At 46.3% G+C, this 21736-nt stretch overlaps 1 protein-coding gene across 7 annotated transcripts in view; it reads left to right on the top strand.

Moving 5' to 3' along the window:
- SLC39A14 (solute carrier family 39 member 14) overlaps positions 1 to 21736 on the top strand; it is a 47080-nt gene that overhangs the window by 10778 nt on the left and 14566 nt on the right. For 3 of the 7 annotated variants that reach the window (XM_025463143.3, XM_035717174.2, XM_025463140.3), the window contains one exon: positions 20971 to 21248. In XM_025463143.3, the coding sequence (XP_025318928.1) occupies positions 20985 to 21248 (264 nt within the window). In that variant the 5' untranslated portion in view covers positions 20971 to 20984. Of the gene's footprint in view, positions 1 to 7396; positions 7542 to 9306; positions 9479 to 9507; positions 9602 to 20970; positions 21249 to 21736 lie in introns of those variants that run through there. The other 4 variants (XM_035717163.2, XM_035717164.2, XM_035717172.2 and 1 more) reach the window with 3 other exon arrangements.

The following is a 21736-nucleotide window of genomic DNA, read 5'->3' as shown; positions in this document are numbered from 1 at the left end:
GACTTGCTTTACCAGGGAAAAACATGGTGACATTGGCACAGGAGAGGTAATTAAAACTAAATAGAAACCTCCAAAACCAGACTGCAATGTGTGTAGGAATTTAGCAAATGATACTATTTCTGACTAGTTTTGATCTGATTTTGAACACGTATTCTTAGCTTCAGTATCCTCACCTGTAAAATGAAGATGATGCTATCTTACGGTGCTTTGGTTTTATTTTAATGTTTCCAAAATAGAGTTATCTCATTTATGTGGGCATTTCATGCAGTGTCTTCTACTCTGAAAAGATGTTGTTAATACTTTTACAATTAGGGAAGTCCTGTAGACTCTATCGTAACAAAGGTTGTTAATGAAGATTAAGTGAGGATGAAAATGAATTGCTTAGCCATGGTACCTAGCAGACAACAATAAATCCAGGCAGTTCTTACTGTAAAATAAAGAAAAAAAAGGATTATGGATAAGTTACAGGGGTGTTGAGTACAAATGACAGAGGCCAACCAATGCTGGTTTGGTAAATAACTTGTAAGGTCGTATAAGGTGATGCCTGTAGGGTCCCAGGCTCTCCTTAGTGCCTCTCTGCTCTGTCATCCTTTGCAGAGGACTTTGTTCTTGTAATAGTTGCTTGCCAGCCTATACCTCTGAGCAGGAATGAGGAAAGAAAAGAGAGGACACCCACATTTTATTAGCTAGAGCAGCCACCTATGCAAAGGATATATCTGACTTTTATCTCTGTTTCTTATCTTTCATAGACTGTACACTTAAAGTTTATAAAGAAAATGGACTTTATTAAACAATACTGGGTTAATTGAGTATTTTTTAAAAGTTAGATTTTCCAGGCACCTGAGTGGCTCAGGTGATTAAGCATCTGTCTTAGGCTTAGGTCATGATCCTGGGTCCTGCTCAGTGGGGAGTCAGCTTCTCCCTCTGCCTGCTGCTCCCCCTGCTTGTGCTCTGTCAGGTGAATAAAAAAAAAAAAAAAAAAAAGTTAGATTCCCTTTCTTACACTGTGCCAAATCAAATTCTAAATGAGATTTAAATTTTTTTAAAAATTTATTTATGATAGTCATACAGGGAGAGAGGCAGAGACATAGGCAGAGGGAGAAGGAGGCTCCATGCACCGGGAGCCCGACGTGGGATTCGATCCCGGGTCTCCACGATCGCACCCTGGGCCAAAGGCAGGCGCCAAACCGCTGCGCCACCCAGGGATCCCGATTTAAATTTTTTAAATGCAAGAAAATACAGATGTATATTTCTATAATTTCAGGTTGGGGAAGGATTTTCTAAGCACACTACTTAAAGCAGAAGCATATTTACTTTGCCTCTATTTTAAAAATTTGTCAGTAAACCAATTGACAAAATTAAGAGGCAAGTAATTAATCAGGTAGGTATTTGTAACTATGTGGCAGGAGATTAATATTTTTACCATACAGTGAACTCCTGCTAACACCAGTAAGAACAAAGATGAATGAATCTCAGCAAAAATGGGCAAAGGAGAGTAATTGGTGAAAGAAGATATAGAAATGTTAGTAAATGAGAAAACACGTTTAGCCACACTGCTAATGCAAGAAATGCAAATTAAAAGAATTGAAAGAATGATTTTTAACCTATTTGGCAAAGGTGGAATGTTATTTTAATAGTAAACATTGGTGAGAATCTTACAAAACAGGCATTTTTTTTTTTTTTTAAGGGAATGCACTGTGAGCAGGGGAGGGGCAGAAAGGGAGAGAGAGAGAATCTCATGTAGGCTTCAAGCAGGCTTCTTGCCCAGCATGGAACCAGTCACCAGGCTGGATCTCACAACCCTAAGATCTTGATCTGAGCTGAAATCAAGAGTCAGATACCCAACATACTGAGCCACCTAGGGTCCCTGACACAGGCATTCTTATGCACGGATACTAGGAGTATTAAATTAGTTAAACTTTCAAAAGGGGCAGCCCAGGTGGCTCAGCGGTTTAGCGCCGCCTTCAGCCCAGGGCCTGATCCTGGAGACCCAGGATCGAGTCCCATGTCAGGCTCCCTGCATGGAGCCTGCTTCTCCCTCTGCCTATGTCTCTGCCTGCCTCTCTTTCCCCCCTCCCCCCATCTCTCATTAATAAATAAATAAAATCTTACTAAAAAAAAAACTTTCAAAAGGATGGAGTAAATTGTGGAGTAAGGGGTGTGTGTGTGTGTTTGTTTTTTAGAGAAGGGGTGGGCGAGGGAGAGAGACTCTCAAGCAGACTCCCTGCTGAGCTCAGAGCCAGACCACATGGGGCTTGATCTCAAGACCTTGAGGTCATGACCTGAGCCTAAACCTGGACCAAGAGTCCAGACCTTTAACCCACTGAGCCACCTAGGCACCCCTAAAGTAAGTTCTTAGTAAATATTTGTTGACTGCTGCTCTGGGACAGGCCTGACCCCCAGGATAACTTGCTCCTGGATCTCACTGATTCCTTCTGCAGAGACCCCCTGATGCTTTAGGGCCTCCCCCGCATGCCCTGCTGCCAGGTGGAGGTTGAGAGAGGAGACAGCTCATCCCTCTGAAGGCCTTTCCCCACCACTCGGACCCCAGGATTGCTGAGCCGTCCTCCCAAAGGGAGGTTAGCAGGGCAGACTCAACAGCTATTTGTTTTCTCACTTTTTTACTGGAAGCCTAAAAAATTGGATTGTGGGGGGAGGGGGTGGAATGTGTGTGTGTCCTGCTAGTCCAGAAAGTCCTGTAAAATCATGGGGCGCAGGCTGAACTGTTGGGCACTCTCATCCTTTCCTGGAAACCGGAGGGCTCCCAGCCAGCCCCAGGGACTCTTGTTTTCTTAGAGCACAGAGTACGTGAGGCTTGGGGCGAGGTGGAGCCATGTTGGCCTGGGGAAAGCTGGCCCTGTTTCCCTCCAGGAGATGAGCCAGTGGCCTAAGGCCCTGAAATAAATCCCTTCCCGCCTCTTTCTTTCTCTCCCCCTGCTCATGGATGGCATGGCCCGGCTCTGCCATCCTAGGCCCAGGTGACACTGACTGGCATGTGTGTATTTCAGCGCTGAACAGTTTTCTCCGATGTTGGAGACGTTCCATCTGAGAGGCCAGGCAAGTTCTCAGGATTCCAGGTCCCTGGTTAATTTCCAGGAGCAGCAAGCCACGACCCATCTCCTCACCTTTCCCAGAAAGGTGCAAAAAGTACAAAGACAACCACCCCACCAGGCTCTAGCCACAGAGGCCTGTGGAGCAATCTGAGCAGCCCTAGGAACAGAGATTGTGACCCTCAGAGATTGTTCCTGCTCGTCCCTCCTCGTCCCTCCTCAGCCACCCCCCACGTCCAGCAGACACTGTGTGGGGATGCCTCCCACGGCAGAGGCCTTGACCATGGGCAAACCGAGGTGTGTGCACAGCCCTGCTGCCCAGCTTATGCCTGTGACCTTGACTGTTCTCACACCACTCCCTCTTGGCAGCCATTCACAAGCCCCTCCCCCCGCATTTCAGGATGTGTGCAGTTGGCACATTGAGAGGTTATATGCAACTAGGCCGGGACTCGGAGTTTCCATGAGCAGCTGAGAAATTCTAGAAACAGCCTGTACTTGTGGGGTTTGCTTTCCTTTTCTTCCCTGCCATGGGGAAAAGTTCACGTTATTTTTGGCGGGATCATCAGATGGCTGCCCATCCTCTACACTGTCTTCGGGGTTGCAGGGCAGGGAGACTGCCTGCCTGTGCCTGCTTCTCTCCCACCATCTTGCTCTTAGATCCCCTGCTACAGCTTAGATAACTCTGTCTTACATTTTATATTTCAGCTCCAGATAAACTTCTGGGGGGGATCTTCAGCTCTATTTAAGCTATAGGAGAAGGGGTCCAGTCCCTAAGGTTGCTGTTAGTTCAACTGTAGATAGAGACCAAAGAACAACACGATTCTAAACTGCCTGGCACTGTGAAAACAAGCAGTGGGAAATTAACCATTTCACTCAGCAGGTATTCTTTGGGTGCTGACTTGGTGCCAGCCACGCATTTCTCAGGCTCTGGGAGGGTCAGAGATCTGGAGTCTCCACTACTGTGCAGTTTACAGCATAGTACTAAGAGACAGAAAATAAAAATATAATCGAAAAAAGAAAAAGACTATTTTATTAAGATTTTATTTGAGACAGAGTACAAGTGGAGGAGAGGGGAGGGGCAGAGGGAGAGGGAGAAGCAGGCTCCCCACTGAGCAGGGAGCCTGACTTGGGGCTCAATCCCAGTACCCCAAGATCATGACCTGAGCCGAAGACAGACGCTTGACCAACCAAGCCACCCAGGCTATCCCAAGAAGATGATAGTGACTTAGGCCAAGAAGAAAATAAAACAGTGTGTTGGGGGGCACCTGGGTGGTGCAGTGGTTGAGCATCTGCCTTTGGTTCAGGTCATTGGTCCTGGGGTCCTGTGATCAAGTCCTGCATCAGGTTCCCTGCAGGGAGTCGGCTTCTCCCTCTGTCTCTGCCTCTTTCTCGGTCTCTCATGAATAAATAAATAAAATCTTAAAAAAAAATAAAACAGTGTGTTGAAATTCTGAATGACTGGAAGTGGGCTCTTTTTTTTTTTTTTTAATAAATTTTTTTTTTTTTTTTACATTTTTATTTATTTGTGATAGTCACAGAGAGAGAGAGAGAGGCAGAGACACAGGCAGAGGGAGAAGCAGGCTCCATGCACTGGGAGCCCGACGTGGGATTCGATCCCGGGTCTCCAGGATCGCGCCCTGGGCCAAAGGCAGGCGCCAAACCGCTGCACCATCCAGGGATCCCTGGCTCTTTTTTTTTTTAATGAACCATGTGACTCTCCACCTTTGTAGAGGTGACATTTGAAAAAGCACTCTAAGCAGAGGGAACAACAAATGCAAAGGCCCTGAGATCAGAATGCATATAACACATTAAAAGGATAGAAAGAAGGCCAGAGTGGCTAAATCCTAGTGAGTGAGAGGGCTCAAAAATGTAAGTGGGGTTGGCAAGGACCAGATGACACAGTGACTTTTAGACCAGGGAAAGGAGTCTAGGTTTTATTCCACTTGTACTGGAAAGCCATCAGAGGGTTTAGAGTAAAGAACGTGCTGTGATCAGAATTATGCTTAAAAGGATGACTTCTTTCATTGAGCTGTACACTTAAGATTTGGGCACTTTATATGTGTGTCATAGTTTAAAAAGGGAGAGAAAGGACTGACAGTATGGGGGTAGGTAGGTGCCCAGTGGAATCTGGAAGGCTGGTTAAGAGGTTTCATTTCATTTCAATATCCCCTCCACTCGCATTCCCCATGCTCCATCAGCTTTACAAGGAACCAGAATGGGCTCTTGTTCTTGGGGAGTTTATAGTGTAGTGTTTTCTTTTTTTTTTCCTTTAAGATTTTATTTATTTACTCATGAGAAACACAGAGAGGGAGGCAGAGACACAGGCGGAGGGAGAAGCAGGCTCCCTCCGGGGAACCTGATGCGGAACTTGATCCCAGGACCCCAGGATCACACCCTGAGCAGGTGCTCTACCCCTGAGCCACCGAGGTGCCTCATTTGTAGTATCTTTTGATTCAGACAGTCCTTCCCAACCTTCCTGGAGAAGAAGCCTGAAACAGTGAGTGGCATTCACAAGGCAGTTGTTATTAACGTCTTGTAATATACACTCGATGTTAATGTCACTGTGGGTGATTTCACTTTTGTTGTATACTATTCTGTTGTGAGAATTGGTTCATTTATTCATCTACTCTTGCTGATGGGTTTTGGGGGTTGCCTCCAAGGTTTTTGTTATTGTGAGTAGTGCTGCCCTCGAATCATTCTTTTCTAACCCCCTCTCTGTTTTGGGTGGAAAGTCACCCAAACTACAGCTCGTCTGAGTTGCAAGCCAAAATCAGAAACACTTTCCAGGGAGTAATCCAGTTGCCCCTCAAGGTTGGGGTTGGGGTTGGGGTTGGTTGGAGAGGGGTTAAGCCTCTAAGTCTGGTCAGAATGTTGATCCCTTTTTAATAGGCAAGCAGTTTATAGGAAGTGGGGAAGTGGAAGGGAAAGTGGAAATACATGCATAAATAGTAGTGTTTTTAGGGAAGTCACTTCTGCAATGGATTGTCCAGACTGCTGCTGTACCCACAGCCTTTGGGATGTTTTAACCTGCAGAAGGGGAACTTTGCCCATGTGGGTCTTTTGTTGGCGCTGTTCTGTATCTTGTGATAAGAGGCAGAAACCTGGTTGCCTTTGCTCTGGAATCCATCTGTGTGCTCTTGACAGCCTCTGTAGAGCTCTGGCAGAGAAGGGACAATCCGGAGGGCAAAGGGTCAGATCCTCATGCTTTCCTTTGCCCCTTTGGAGTGGGCTTTGGGAAGACACTCTCACTTGGTCCTGCCCTTGACCCCACGGCTGTAAGTGGGGCATCTTCAGTGAAGCCTATCTCTGTAATCTCCAGACAAGATGGTACATTTGCATATATATGCATTTGTATTTACATATTCATGCAGCAGGTGCTTATGTAGGTTCTACCAACCTAGGACTGTTATGAAGCAACCTGGGAAGGTAGTCGAAAGTATTAGAACCAGTTGGCCTTCAAGGACAGAACACAGTTGAGACAGGAATGGTAGGAACCAGAGGAAGGTAAGGGTGCTTCCCCGAATGGTGGGACCTGTGCTAGGAGGATTTAGGGTGGGTCAGAGGGGGAGCTTTGTTGCCTGCATGTCATCCTTTTTTTTTTTTTTTTCCTCCTCCACATCCAGGCCCTTCATACCTTATGAAGAGAATGCTTGAAACACATGCAGACTTTCTGACAGGTGTTTCTAGCAGGTGTTAATCAGACTTCTAGCCTGTGGGTTGCAAAGACAGGAGGTACAGGGGTGAAGAGGGGTGTGGGTAGGGCATTCCCGATATGAACCCAGGGTCCAGGCCAGAGAATAAACACAGGCGATGGTGCAAGCGTTAGGGTCTAGTTGCAGGGACTCTTAGTCCTAACTATAGGCAGAGGGATTGAGCTTGCTGTGGGGTGGAAGAAAGTGCTGGGAAGGTAGCATTATTTTAGCATGAGAGGTAGGATGGCATGGTGCAGGGGAGTGGAGGGAATGAGATGGAGTCTATAAGCAGATATAGCATGAAGCTGTGGGCAACTCTGGTTTCTCTTTAGGAATCATAGGAAGAGGGCTTCTCTGGTCACGTGGCAAGGCCTGCAGTGAGGAAGCAGGATGTGGGAAAGCCTTTGCCTCAATAATTAGATGGTAACTGCCAGTAACCTTGGGTCAGTGATGAGCCATGTGGGCAGTTGGGACAGTGGGAGGGAAAGTGGAGGAATATGATTCAGGGATGTAATTACTCAGTGTCCCTCCCTTTCCTGTCACTTTCCCCAATTTGGAAATAAGGGGTTTTTTCTTTCTTTTCCCCAATAATCCTCTTTTTCATAAAAATAGGGCTCATTTATGACTCTGCTGAGAAATCTGTGCCTCTCTACTGGGGCCTCTGGTCACATGCAGGAGCAGGAGCTAGGCAAGAAGGGGTTGTCCTCTTTGAAGAAATCGAGTGCTGGGCCCCACCCCAGAGTTGCTGACTCATCTGCTTTGGTGCAGCCGAGAATTTGCACTTGCAGCAAGTTCCCAGGTGATGATGATGATGCTGGTCCAGGGGCCACGCTTTGAGAACCAGTTTTCTAGAAAAAATTATCACACAGTTCAGCATCTCACTGTGGAGATTGGCATGGTCAGAGTCTTTGACGAGGAGTCAGGGGCTTGAGCCAGCTTAAGGATGGAAGGGCTGTTATAGGGGGAGGTAGTGTGCAGAAGGGCATTGAAGAGGAGGGGCAGGTGGAGCAGCTGGCCCCAAGGCAGAGATAGTCTTTTTTTTTTTTAAGATTTTTAATTTTATTTATCCATAGAGACACAGAGAGAGAGGCAGAGACACAGGCAGAGGGAGAAGCAGGCTCCATGCAGGGAGCCTGACGTGGGACTCGATCCCGGGATCCCAGGATCACGCCCTGGGCTGCAGGCGGCACTAAACCTCTGTGCCACCAGGGCTGCCCAGAGATAGTCTTTGCTACAGAGCAGTGGAGCTGCCCAGGTCCTGGCTCCTGGTAGAGAGAGGTTCACTGCATCAGGAAAACCAAGCGTGCCTCTGCTGGGTGTAGCTCAGGGTCTTATAAAGGCTCACTGTCTGGTAAGGGCCCACCTCACCTCCCAGAGGGAGCCTGAGGCTCAGAGGATCATTCTTACCCATTTGGGGAAGAAGACAGCATAAGAGACTTGTAGGCAGAGGCTCTTGGTGGCAAATTTTGCCCGCAGTGTTGCTGCAGGGAGTTGGGAGTTAGCATTTATAAATGGCACTCTTGTGACAGCAGGACAGTTGTGCAGACCTGTTTGACCCTGATTTAGGAAATGATGGCAGGAGGTAGGTTGGTCTTTTTTAACTCACTCTGATACTTTTGGTTATGAAGACAATGATGTGGCTTCTTCCTTCCTAATAGCTGCTAGAGAGGAGCCCATTTGGTTTTTTTAATGGAAAACTAGGAGGCCGGCAGGGGCAGGGGAAGCACACCAGGCTGGGTTGAAGTAAGGAGAAAGACGCTTTGCTCTTGAGAACAAACTGAGTGCTGTGTTCTTTCTTCCACCCATATTCAAGAGCGCCTCTTGGTCTCCCAGCTTTAGTGCTTGACCACCTCAAGTCCGTTCTCCAGACCATAACCAGACTAGTACACTAAAATCACAAATCTGATCACCTCTTTACTGGAAATGAAGTCCAGCCACCTTAACATGTTTTACTGAACTTGTAAGTTCTTCTGTGTGCCATCTTCGCAGCTACATTCCAGAACATTCTACTTCACCCCCACCGCCATGACCTTTCCTGGCCCACTTTTACATGCCCTCATGTCTCTGCTAAAATAATGTTTCTTTTTGGAGGCCTTTTCTGATGCTAGATTTGATCGCCCCACCGTGTTCCCCGTAGCATCCTGTACCCCGCCTACTCAACCAGGCCTCCGTGCCCAGGCCACTCTGTGGTTTACTCCTGTTCTCGCCATGTGTTTATTCACAGTGCCTCCTTTCACTATCTCAAGCACACTACTTTGGATAATTATGTTCTGAACCTACTAAAAGTAGAGTCAGAAACTCACTTGCACTAAAATTCCACTGTGACTTGGATTCACTGATTAGCTGCCCTCAATCCAGGCTTTTTTTTTTTTTTTTTTTTTTTTTAAGATTTTATTTATTTAGTCATAGACACAGAGAGAGGCAGAGGGAAAAGCAGGCTCTCTGTGGGGAGCCCAATTCGGGACTCGATCCCAGGATTATGACCCAAAGGCAGACGCTTAACCACTGAGCCACCCAGGTGCCCCTTGATCCAGTCTTAAATGTGTGAATATCCTCTTCCTCAGGATGCAACCCAGGACATCCATTTTGCTGGTATAGATCATGGCAGGGGCGACATCGTTCTGAAGCAGGCAGCTTCTTGATACCATACCACCTGATGGCAGGAGAGGCAGCTGCTCCTTGGTGATCCATCTCTACCCTGTGATCTGGGGAGCCCTCCTCAGTCTACAGTGTGCTGTATGTTTCTTCACCTCTTCCCATGATTCTCTAAGCCGTTCAATATGTTCCACAAAATCCCTTTCTGTTTAAATTCCTGGCTGAACCCTGAACAACATGATGACCCTTGTCATCATCGTTCTTGTAAGTTGCTGAATTATTTGCTTTCCCTACTCCCTGAGGACAGCTACCAGGCATCCTCAGTACCTAGTGTGATTCCTGGTATAAAGCCAGTATGCAATGAATACTTATTGAAAAAAATGAACTCTTGGGCTCAGTTTTTAAAAGTCTGGTAGATGTAGCTAGCTTTTAGTTCAATGAATATAAATGAAATTGAAGGAATGGGGATTGTTTAGTCTAGAGAATAGGAGAGTAGTAAGTGGTGTTGGCCGCTGACTTCAGATAATATCTGAAGGCCCCAGGTTGGGGAGACAGAATGTCTCTGGAAGGGGGCACTGAGCTCCCTGTTTCTTATCAAGCTGTAAGGACAATGCAGGCAAACATCATGTTGGAGGGACGCCTGGGTGGCTCAGTGGTTGAGACTCTGCCTTCAGCTCAGGGCGTGATCCCAGGGTCCCGGGATTGAGTCTCACACTGGGCTCCTTCAGGGAGCCTGCTTTTCCCTCTGCCTATGTCTTTGCCTCTCTCTCTCTCTCTCTCTCTCTCTCTCTCATGAATAAATAAAGTCTTAAAAAAATAATAGAAGGGACATTGGACTTCACATCTTCCAGCAGATTTTCTGCTTTCCCTTCCTTGTGTGCCCAGCACTGGTCCAGGCACTGTGTTCTGGGGAGGAGTAAAGTGAGGCCCTCCTGGCCTTCAAGGAGCAAAAAATCTGTTGGGAGGGATCCCTGGGACACCAGATGATGAGTCCAAGGTAGTTGGAGAAGAGTGTCCAAAGAGTGTTCCTGGAAGAAGATAGCACTAAGCTTCTTTCTTTTAAGATTTTATTTATTTATTTGAGAGAGAGAGCACAAGCAGAGGAAGAGGGACAAGCAGATTCTGTGCTGAGCAGGGAGACCACATGGGGCTCAATCCCAGGACCCTGGGATCACTACCTGAGCTGAAGTCAGACACTTAATCTTAATCGACTGAGCCACCCAGGTGCCCGCACTGAACTGCCTTCTGAGATTAGGCAGGAGTCAGCTGTAGGTGAAGGGATTGGCCTGAGAGCTTGGGGGTTGAAAGGGAAGGAACAGACTAAGCTCTCTCTTATCAGCGTGCCCCTGTGAGGTGGGACGTCTCATGGCTTAATTGTACTGGGGGCACATGGTAAATAAGTGGCAGGCCTCAGATTTGAACCCAGGTCTGCCCAGCTTGTCATGTTGTCTGATGATTTAGCAGCTAGATCATATATTTTTCTTATTTATTTGACTTTGAATAACAAGTTAGGGAGTTTTGCTTCAGGCAGGTGACGTAAGTGGTGGATGTGAGCACTGTGTTTCCTAAGCCACATGTCGGGCCCCGTGGTCTGACAAACAGGAGTGGACTTAAGGGACAACAGGTCAGAATTTTGCAACCAAGTGTCTGGGAAGTGGTGATGGATGAATGATGAGAACAGCAGTGACTCTTGACCTAGCCTCTGGTGGGGAAGCCCCTACTGGCTGCTGCTCCCCAGGCCGCCTGACTCATTTAGTTAGTTTTGGAAGACTTCTCTGCTTTGTCAAGTCCAGGCTCCAGCTGAATGCAGGAGCCTGGCAAAATGCACTTCCTCTCTCCCCTACTGGTCCAGCCCTCAGGGCCTGGCTGTCATTTCCCTCACTCAGGGCTCAGCAGGTGGCTAAGTCAAGCCGCTAGCTGCATCACCCCACCCCACCCCCACCCCGCCTCAGCTGTCTACACTGGGCCCTGACTCCAGGCTCTGACTTTCTCAATCTCCCTCCCATAGGCACACACACAGTGGGGGCTCAGTAAATATTACTCAATGAGCAGCAGGCTGGCTGCTGGTTCTAATTTTGTTCCCTGCTTCTGAGTCCCCACTTTTTATATATATATAAAGTTTCTCATCCTGCCCCTCCCAGCAACAAGGGGTTTTTCTGGGGAAAGTAAATGGGCCACTGCCCCTAGGTAACACCACCCTTCTCCCGCCCCTCCACCCAGCAGACCTCCTGCACTGTTTGCAGAAATCAGGCCTGATTTCTGGGTGGCCTTTGGTTGAGCCAAAGCTCCAGGCTAAGGTTGTGGGAGTGGGAGCTGGGAGAAGAGAAGACATCCTTTTAGGGTGTGTAAGAGAGCAGAAGCCTGGAGGGGGCAGAAGAATGGGCCCATTGAGACCTGGGCCTCTTGGGCGAGGAGGAGGGCTGGCTTTCAAGCCACTGTGTTTGCACTGTACTTGGAGGGGATTTCAGCCCACCCCAGAGGAGGGTGGCTTCTTGGACATGGTTCTTTTGGTGAATGGGGGTGGGGGGGTGCTGCATACTGGATGGTAGTTCTCAAAAATTCTTTGAACTCCAGAGAGCCAGTAGGGTATTTCCCCCGAGGACCGGGCTGTGAGGCTACTGGTTTTCTCATTCAGACGACTGTATCACTATTAGTTTGAGCACGAATACTGGGAGTATACTAATTTATAGAACACTGGGCGGTTTTTGTAGTCAGATGTACTGATCATTGCTTTTATAGATTGTAGGTTTTATGCCATATTTAGAAAGTTCACCCTAACTCCTTGACTATAAAAATAACCACCTATGTTTACGTGTATTGCCCTTATCCCCACCTCCCATTGGGACACATCAGTGAGTTGAAGTAAAAAACTAAAAACAAATGCTCCAAATCCCACCATTCAAATGGTCCTCACTACTATTAGGTAGATACTCTGCTGGATAATCTTCTAAGCATACTTACAGATGAATGCATATAGAGAAAGAAATAATCTTACAGAGAAGTATTTAAAATTTCCCTGAATGTAACAGAAGAAAAGGAAGCAGTAAAATTAAAGGAATTATTAAGCTTTAAAGAAATATGTTTTTTCACCAAGAGATTATTTCGTAAAAGAGGTTTAAAAACAAAAACTGAGTCATATCTATAATAACTGTTTTAGATAGTATTTATTCCTGCTAGGAGAGATGAGGACATTAGCATTTTCACATTTTTGTGTCCTCATCTTTTTTTTTTTTTTCAAATGTGTCCTCATCTTTTTGTCTTGTCTTGTAAATTGTCCATTTTTATAACACTTAGGTTCTGTACTGTAACCATAATCCCCAGGGTTTATTTTTCTAAGGGTTTTACCTTAATGTTTACCATCAGTACTTTTACCATGGTTTCTGCTTTCCTAAGATCTTTATTTCTCTATATTAGCTGCATTTCATTCTTCTGTTTTCGCACTCTAGGAAGGAGACTATAGCCTTTGACTTCTTTCATGCTTGAGAATTTCTGCTTGTTGTCCTCACTAGATTTGTGTGACATCTCGGCTGGGAACAATATCTCTGGTTCTTTTTTTTTTTTTTTTTTAATTTTTATTTATTTATGATAGTCACAGAGAGAGAGAGAGAGAGAGAGAGAGAGAGAGGCAGAGACATAGGTAGAGGGAGAAGCAGGCTCCATGCAGGGAGCCCGACGTGGGATTCGATCCCAGGGTCTCCAGGATTGCGCCCCGGGCCAAAGGCAGGCGCTAAACCGCTGTGCCACCCAGGGATCCCATATCTCTGGTTCTTTTCTCTCCCACTGATGTAAACATTGGTGCATTTTCTTCTGATACTGAATGTTGCTCTGGGGAAGATGAGGGAAGTCTGTATTTTCTGCCTCTTAAGAGAGTTTTAATATGTTTCACAATTTCTGTAATAAAATTTTTTTGGGGAAAAAGTTCCTTTTTGATGCCTGAAAACATCTTTCAAGTTTAGCATTCTGCTTCAGATTGTTGTGGGAGGTAGTTTATTATTTCAGTCTTCAGGTTCTGTTGCTCCTTTCGTTTCAGGGAAATCTTGTGCCCTTTATCTTTGAACATACCTTGGAATCCAGTCTTGGGTTTAGGAACTTTAGGAACCCCAGTTATCCTATGTTTGGTATCATTGTCTTCTCATTACATTTTTTGTTTGTTTTGTTTTTAGATTCATTTTTTTAGTAATCCCTGCACCCAAACTGGGGCTTGAACTTACAACCCCAAGACCAAGAGTTGCAAGGTCTGCCCACTTGAGCCACTAGCGCCCCTCATTCCCCACCTCCCATTGGGACACATCAGTGAGATGAATCTGTCTTTTCCATCTACATTTACTGTGGTTATCTTGGACCCTCTTTTTGTCAATGTTTCTATTTTAAATTACTGGTAGAATTTTGTTCTATGTTCATTATAATTTATTGATTGATTGTTTAGTGATGTTTTGTTCTTTTTTTAGGAAGCCTGCATTCTCTTTGATCTCATTTGGTTTTGTAATTTCATCTTTGAGCTCTGGTTTTATTGCATTAATGTTTTAATTTATTGTGCAGTGTGAGGCAGTTGGGAAGAATTGCTTCTCTGGAGTTATGTTTTACTTTGGGTGATGTCTTTGTCTTTTGCATTATGTTTCCATCATGTTCACGCTAGTGCTGTTGGACTTTGTCAGCTCTAAAACATGACCATGACTCTACACTGGGGCTGACTTGCCCCCTACTCTAGCACCAGCAATGTTAAGGGCTGCGTATTTCTCACCTGTTTACTGAGCCTTGCACCAGTAGGAATGTGGAGATGAGATGGGGCAGATGGATCTGTCCCAGATTCTGGGTATTAGTAGCAGCTCCTGTGGCATGGCTCAGCCCACAGATTTGGGGGGTGTGTCCCACTGGTGTTGGAGGGGGAGTTATACTCACTGGATGTGGATCATTTCTCCAGTTCAGTCTATGGCCTTGGAGCTCCCATTTCCCTCAAAAGAGAGTCACTCATTGTTCTTGTTTCAGTGTCACCTGTTTATTTTCCCAGCAGCTTTTCCCACTACTCCTTAATTGGAGAGGAAAAGGGATTGGCAACCGTTTGCCTCTGCAGATGTGGGGGAGGTTAGTGAGAACTCTAGCTCTTCTCCGCTGTCCCTGCTAATGGCTGTGAGGCTGGGCCAGGCGTCAGAGGTGGGCCATGGGTGGTGCCTCTTGGATTTCTTAACCTGCCTCTGGATTTGAAGCTACTATATTAGACTATGTCTACCCTCTTGTTTGGTTACTCTTGGTGTTTTGTTTTGGTTTTGCTCATGTTTTACTCAAATGTTAATGATTTAGGGGAAGGAAAATTGTGAAAACCATTTGGGTTCTCCATCTGAACTCAGGTCTTTATTTTCATATAATGTTTCAACGTACTTTATCTTTCTTAATATTGAGAAAACGCTGAAGATTTCTTTTCCCTCTTTGTGAACTAAGGAAACAGACCCAGTGAGATGAGTGTGTTGAGTGGAGTCCCTGCAAATTGGCTTTCAGGCCCAGTGGTCCTTCTCCTGCCAAAGCCAGCACTTCCTTTGGTATTTCATGGATGAGGAAGACAGATGCCCAGTGTTCTGAAGACAGATGCCCAGTGTTCTTGATTCCTCAAGACCTTCCCCACCCACTCTGTTCCCCCTAGCTTTGTCTTTGTCTGCGAGTTTCAGGGTTTTGTATACCTCTCCTAATAGAGGTGCAGGAATGTTGCCCCCTTGACTCCCCTGGGGCCATCTGCATTTGTTTACCCCTCAATAGTTAACCATTAGTGAGGAGTCTCCCCTGGGGAGACAGTTCTACTGGAGAAAGACCAATCTATCAAAAGCTGTTCTACAGAAGTGAACTGTTGACCTGGAAAGAATCCCCAGAGGGGTGGGGAATTGCCTCATAGTTAGCTGGGTCACTCATAGCCCTGGAGCCCTGGATGTGCTGAGGTCACAGGTACCTCAGAGACCCCCTACTGTCTGTCCCCAAGAGGAACATAAGAGAACTAGACCCTTCTTTTGACATCCTTTGGATTTTAGGTGGAGGAGAAGACAGTTCAGAGGAAAGCTTAAGGTGATTCACTGAGGCCAGCCAGTGGTGGGGCCAAGGGTTCTGGGGAGCCATTGTTTCTGTCACTGTGGCATCCCCCTCGCTCTCTGCTACCCCTCCAACCCCCATGGCCATTCTTGCTTGCTTGCTTTGGTATGGACAATCAACCTTTTAAGTTAAGTGCTTTGTAAAATTTTAAGTCAAGCGCTTTGTAAAAACCCAGTTGAGATGCCCTTGCCCTGAATGCTGCCATTCAATCTGCAGCTAAGACATCAGCTTGAATTCTAGCTTTAGAATTCATGGTGCTCCTACATAACCCATCATTTGAGGGGTTACAGGATAGGCCCAAGTAGGTGTGCTTACAAACATCTTTCACCCATTTCCTGTGGCTTACCAGTGGCCTCGGATACAGTTGTCTCTGGAGCATTCTTTTCTTTTCTTCCCTGTTCATTCCTTGCTCAGAGGGATCTGAGAATGAGAACGGTGGGCCAGCTGGTAGTCAGGGAAGGAAGTGGATGTTGGGAGGCCTAGAAGATCCAGCATCAGGAAAAGGTGCCACTGTATCACCATAGAGAGAAATCAATGTTTGCTCATGTCTGACGGGAGGTGGGCATAGAAAACCAACAGTGTGGTAAATACAACAGTAAAACTATGTCCACAGCACAGAAATGCCGTGTTTAGGATAAGATACTTCTGAGCCAAGTGAAGGGATGGGTGGATGGCAGGCAGGTGGAATTAGGAGCCCCCAAGATGGTAGAGAGACCTGAAGGTTCACAGAGGGTCTGAAAGCAAGCGTCTCTCACTGACTTTCTCCCTGGGGGTTTTTTACTTCCCCCTAGAAGGGCTGGGTCTGGCGCCTTGGAGGCAGACCTAAAGGCACTAAAATAATTGACTTCTTTGAACCCAGGCCAAGTGAACAAAGGAGTGGAGAGACTCCAACTTCTCTTGAGTGGGAGAGCCTGGTCCTCTGAGCCAAGAGCACATTTCAAACCTTTGTCTCTTTCCAGCTTGTTTTCCTGTCCTGTGCGCTTCTCTTAGGACTCCTGGAAGGTGTCCTTGAGCGCAGCTGGCTTGGCTCCCTGGAAAGACCAGAGCGGCCCACCCAGGGGCCTGCCCATTTCCATAGCCATCAGAGACTGGGCTTGTCCTGCAGCTGGGCCCACAAGGTGACGGATGACCCCTGCTCAGCACCACCATCCATCTGCATCAAGAACTCTATGTGTTCTCGTCCACTCTCCTTTCTTTCCTCCAAAGAATCTTTCATAAACTTTTTTTTCCCCCCTAAGAATAACTGGGAGCGGGCAGCCCGGGTGGCTCAGTGGTTTAGCGCCTTCAGCCCAGGGGGTGATCCTGGAGACCCAGGATTGAGTCCCGCGTTGGGCTCCCTGCATGGAGCCTGCTTCTCCCTCTGCCTGTGTCTCTGCCTCTCTCTCTCTCTCTCCCCTCCCCCCCGTATTCTCATGAATAAACAAATTTTTAAAATCTTAAAAAAAAAAAAAAGAATAACTGGGAGCTAAAGAAAAAAAAAATCTCTATTGGAGCAGAAGGCTCCCCTTTTGTGTCTACCAAAAGGCCAGGGTCACTTGGATTTGAAGTGTCTTTTAGCAACTCCAAGATCCCTGGACCAGGACCTCTTCCTGCCCTTCAGTTGTTTTTAGATGCTCTGAGGGGTGGGTTGTGTCTTGAGTGTTGGGTCAGGCAGTAGGTCCCACTCACTGAACGTACTCATGCACTTGGGGAGCTGTGCCAGCCGGCCAGGGAGTTGGCAAAGAGCAAATGTTTTGTAAATGCTGACTTTGAAATGAATGGCAATCCAGGTAAAGCTGCTAAAGTTCTGTGGGGTGTCTCACACTTGAAGTGATTTTGTGTTTGTTTTGAGGTTGCTGCAGATAAATGTGAGAAATGTAACTGAAGTGGGAACCATTGTTTATTAGGAAGGTACCCGTAACACCGCCTGGCCTCTAAGGTGTACGGGGAGGGGGGGGGGGTGTCTCTTGCGCAGGTCTTCAGCATGCGTTATGCCTGGATTTGGGGTGCTTGCTGAGGGTGGTAGAAATTGGGAAGAGCTGGGGTGCCTGGCTGGTTCAGGCAGTAGCATGTGCCGACTCTTGATCTTGGAGTTGTAAGGTCGAGCCTCACGTTGGATGTAGAGGTTACTTTAAAAAAAATCTTTAAAGAGATTGGGAAGCCCTGCCTAGGAGACATGCGAGATGTTTCAGGCCTCCTCGGGGAGCCAGGGCGTGTATTTTATGTCTCCATACAGCGGGGAAGTGGTTCAGAGTGCATGGACTTTCCTTTCATTCAGACCTGGCTTCACTTGATGAAAAATTTAATTTCTAGTTTCACTGCTCAACTTGTTGGCCATCGATCACGTTTCCTAATCTCTGAAACCGGGTTTCCTCATCTATTAGATGAAGATAAGCATCCCAACTTCTTTTCAAGGCATCTGTGACTGTCAGGTGCTTATTAGCAGGGTTGGCGCTGGTGAAGCCGGCTGCTGCCCTCATCATCTCTTTGCCCTCCTTTGCTAAATCCACAGCCCTGCTCTCCTTTGATAGTACAACACCTGTCTCAGATGACAGGGTGTTCAGGTAGAGAACCATTTGCTTTGTACATTGGATTTTAGCCATTTTGGCCTAAGATCCCACCTGCTCACTGTATGAACTTCTGGTTCTCTGTAGATTTGAGAGTTGTTAACCTCAAAGTAACACTTTACAAAACCGCCGTTTGTTCTGATGGCTAATCCACTCTTTTGTGTAACTCAAAGGACATTCCACTGAAGGGTGAGATTTTCCAGATCTGTGCGTGTCCCATGTGTGGAAGCTAAAGCCTGGAATGTCCCCTGGGAGAATTGTGTGATGTGTGTTCTATGGGCCTGGAGTAAAGTTAGCCACAGGGGTATTCTTGTTAGTTCTAGGCGTAGCTGACTCCCATCCCAGGTCCTGAAAGTGGAGGAACTCTGCTGATTATAATCAAATTATAACATTTGAGGGGATCCCTGGGTGGTTCAGTGGTTCAGCACCTGCGTTGGGCCCAGGGCGAGATCATGGAGTCCTGGGATAGAGTCCCTGCATCAGGCTCCCAGCATGGAGCCTGCTTCTCCCTCTGCCTGTGTCTCTGCCTCTCTATGTCTATCATGAATAAATAAATAAAATATTTAAAAAAAAGAAAAAAAAAAAGAACTAGGCCATGAATAAAAGAAAAAAAATCCCTTTAAAAAAATTATAACATTTGATTGAGTGCTTTCTATAGGTCAGGCCCTTGGTGACTTGCCGTAGCTCATGTCATTAATTTTCACAATAATCCAGTGTGGTATGTACCCATTTTATAGAAGAGAAAACTGAAGTAGAGAGCCCAAGTAACTTGCCCAAGGCCACTTAATCTGGCCAGCACAGTGGCACAGAAATTCAGACCAGGTTTTCTGACACTAAAGGCCAGGGTAAGCTGCATTACTACTTTTTTTTTTCTTTTTTTTAAGATTTTGTTTTGTTAGGTAATCTAGCCACCAAATATGGGGCCCTAGATCAAGAGTGGTAGGCTCCATCATCGACTGAGCCAGCTGGGTGTTCCTGCATCACTGCTCTGATTCCAGAATGTTGACTCTGGTTAAATTTATCGGCCAACATTGCACCACTTGTAAGCGACAGAACCAGGGTGCAAACAAGCCTGTTCTTAAGCACTCTGCTCTGGCTCCAATGTCACCAGCAATGGCCTGGAGGTGGAGTGATCCACTGTGGGACGTGCCCAGGCCCCGGAAGCCTGGGAGGCGTGGAAACCCCTGCAGTGATTGGGTTCCTGGGCCTAGATTAAATAGGAGGCTCGTTTTCCCCACCTGGTGTTTATTTCCCTAATTAAATTATAACTATACTGAGGGAAATGATTAACGAAAGAAAATCATCATCACCCCTGCTATCTCTCAGGCCTGTATTTCCCTCTTCCTTCTCACAGCCTAACTTTTACATAATTGTTCTGTTTCTTTGCTTAACATTAAACTCCATACTATTGGATGAATTGATATAATTCACCTGACCATAACTTTCTGCCTATAACCTTTTTATTTTTGGATTGCTTTATTAGTATCAATTTTATAGGCTTTTTAAAAATTTATTTGAGGGAGAGCGTGAGCAAGCAAGAGAGAGCACCATCAGGGGGAGGAGCAGAGGGAGAGGGAAAGGGATGAGCAGGGAGCCCGTTTATTGTCCTATAACTTTTCAAAAGTCTCGATATTTACCTAGCCACCGGCAGCATCCTACTCTGTTGTTTCACCTCACTAACATTCAGTTTTGTATTTTTTTGAAATCTGTTTTGCTGTAATAGACAGCAATATAGCACCATCCATCTTTTAAGTTTGTTTGTTTTTTTTTTAAATTTTTATTTATTTATGATAGTCACATAGAGAGAGAGGGGCAGAGACACAGGCAGAGGGAGAAGCAGGCTCCATGCACCGGGAGCCCGACGTGGGATTCGATCCAGGGTCTCCCGGATCGTGCCCTGGGCCAAAGGCAGGCGCCAAACCGCTGTGTCACCCAGGGATCCCTAAGTTTGTTTTTTTAATTGAAGTATAGTTAACATACAATCTAGTAGTTTCAGGTGTGGACCATAGTGATTTGACGTTTATCTATGTTACACGGTGCTCAGCACGATAAGTGTATTCACCACCTGTCACCACACCAACTTATTATAGTAGCGTTGACTATGTTCCCCTTGCTGTACTTTTTTTAGAGGTTTCTATTACTACTTTATTTTTATTTAAATTCAATTTTTGCCAACATATAGTATAACACCTAGTGCTCATCACATCATGTGCCTGTTATGCTGTACTTTTCATCCCCCTGTCTTAATTTATAGCTGGAAGTTGGCACCCTCTTAATCCCCTTCACCTGTTTCGCCCATCCTCTTGCCCCCTTAAGTGTGTATTCCTAACAAACCAGAGAGTATTCTTTCATTTTTATTCTCTAATTTAGGTGGTATAGAAATAAACCCATCATGTTTGGTGTACTCCCCCCGCCCCTTTTAGTTGTAGTTTTTTTGTGTTTTCTTTTTAAGGCAAATTTTTTATTTTGGAGAATTTCCAATGTACAAAAGTGTAATAATAGTATAGGGGTGCCTGGCTGGCTCAGTCGGCAGAGCATGCAACTCTCGATCTCGGGGAGTTTGAATCCCACATTGAGTGTAGAGCTTACTTTAAAAAAAGGGGGGGATATAATAAATACCCATTCACTCATCAAGCAGTTTCATGAGTTATTAACTCATGCTGAGTCTTATTTCATCTATGCTCTTAGTGCAAATACCCCCTCCTTTGTTATTTTGAAGCAAATTCCAGATATCATTTAATTTGTGATCTAAGTATCTCTAAAAAGATAATTTTTATAGCATAATCACAGTTTTAATTTTTAAATTTAGTCAAACCTGTTGATTTGTCCTTTCATTTTTTTATTCTATGCTTTTTCTCAAAAGTTTGGCAGAGGTTTTAGAGAAGGGTGAAGAGTCAGAGGGGAGAGAAGGCTGTGTGGAGCTGAGGCTGCCAGGGTCTGGTGCATCTGGTGGGGAAGTGAGAGGAGAGGATGGGTTTCTGAAGCCTCTCACTCACCTGCCTCTCCTTCTTGCAGGCTTATTTGTCACCATGAAGCTGCTACACCCAGCGGCCTTTAACTGCTTCCAGCTGATCCTGCTCAGTTTATGGAGTGCTGTTCCTGAAGCTCACGCTTTGTCCACGGGGACGCCAACCATCAATGCAGTCTCTTTCCTGCAGGACCTCCTGCATCGCTATGGGGAGGGTGACAGCCTCACTCTGCAGCAGCTGAAGGCCCTTCTCAACCACCTGGATGTGGGGGTAGGCCGGGACAATGTCACCCACACCCTGCACGGACAGAGGAACCTCTCAACGGTAAGGCTGTCAGGTCTGCTGAGCACTGTCTGCCCTCGGGGTGGGGGGGGGTCACAGTCCCATCAGGCATGAGTAGCCCAAGCAGCTTGGGACAGACGAGCCTTGATGGCAGAGCAGAGGGGCCAGCTCTTCCCTTTTAGTCTGGGTCCCCAGCAGCACCTCCTGTCCTTCCACGTGGCTGTTTTGGAGCCCTTACTGGAGGAAGCAGCCAGTGAGGCTCCTCAGTCCTCCACCGGCTTCCTCACAGCTGCAGTGGGATCACCTGGCCCCGCCAGCAAGCTGAGCATTTTTCACAGGGTTTATGCTCTACAAGGCCTCTCTGCAGTTGCAGGGGAGCCTCACAGTACCTCCAACAGAAGGCGGAAGGTCTTCATTATTTTTAAGGGAATTCCAGGGGTCCCACAGTTCCTGGTCCCAAGTCCTTGGCTTCTCGTTCTTTGTTCTTTCTTCCATGTCATCTTGGCTAATCATAGTCTGAGGCTATTTGT

Source organism: Canis lupus, chromosome 25 (genome assembly GCF_003254725.2).
Source record: "Canis lupus dingo isolate Sandy chromosome 25, ASM325472v2, whole genome shotgun sequence".
NCBI lineage: Eukaryota > Metazoa > Chordata > Mammalia > Carnivora > Canidae > Canis > Canis lupus.
Note: the sequence above shows the minus strand (reverse complement) of the source record. Positions and strands in the feature narration are given on the sequence as shown.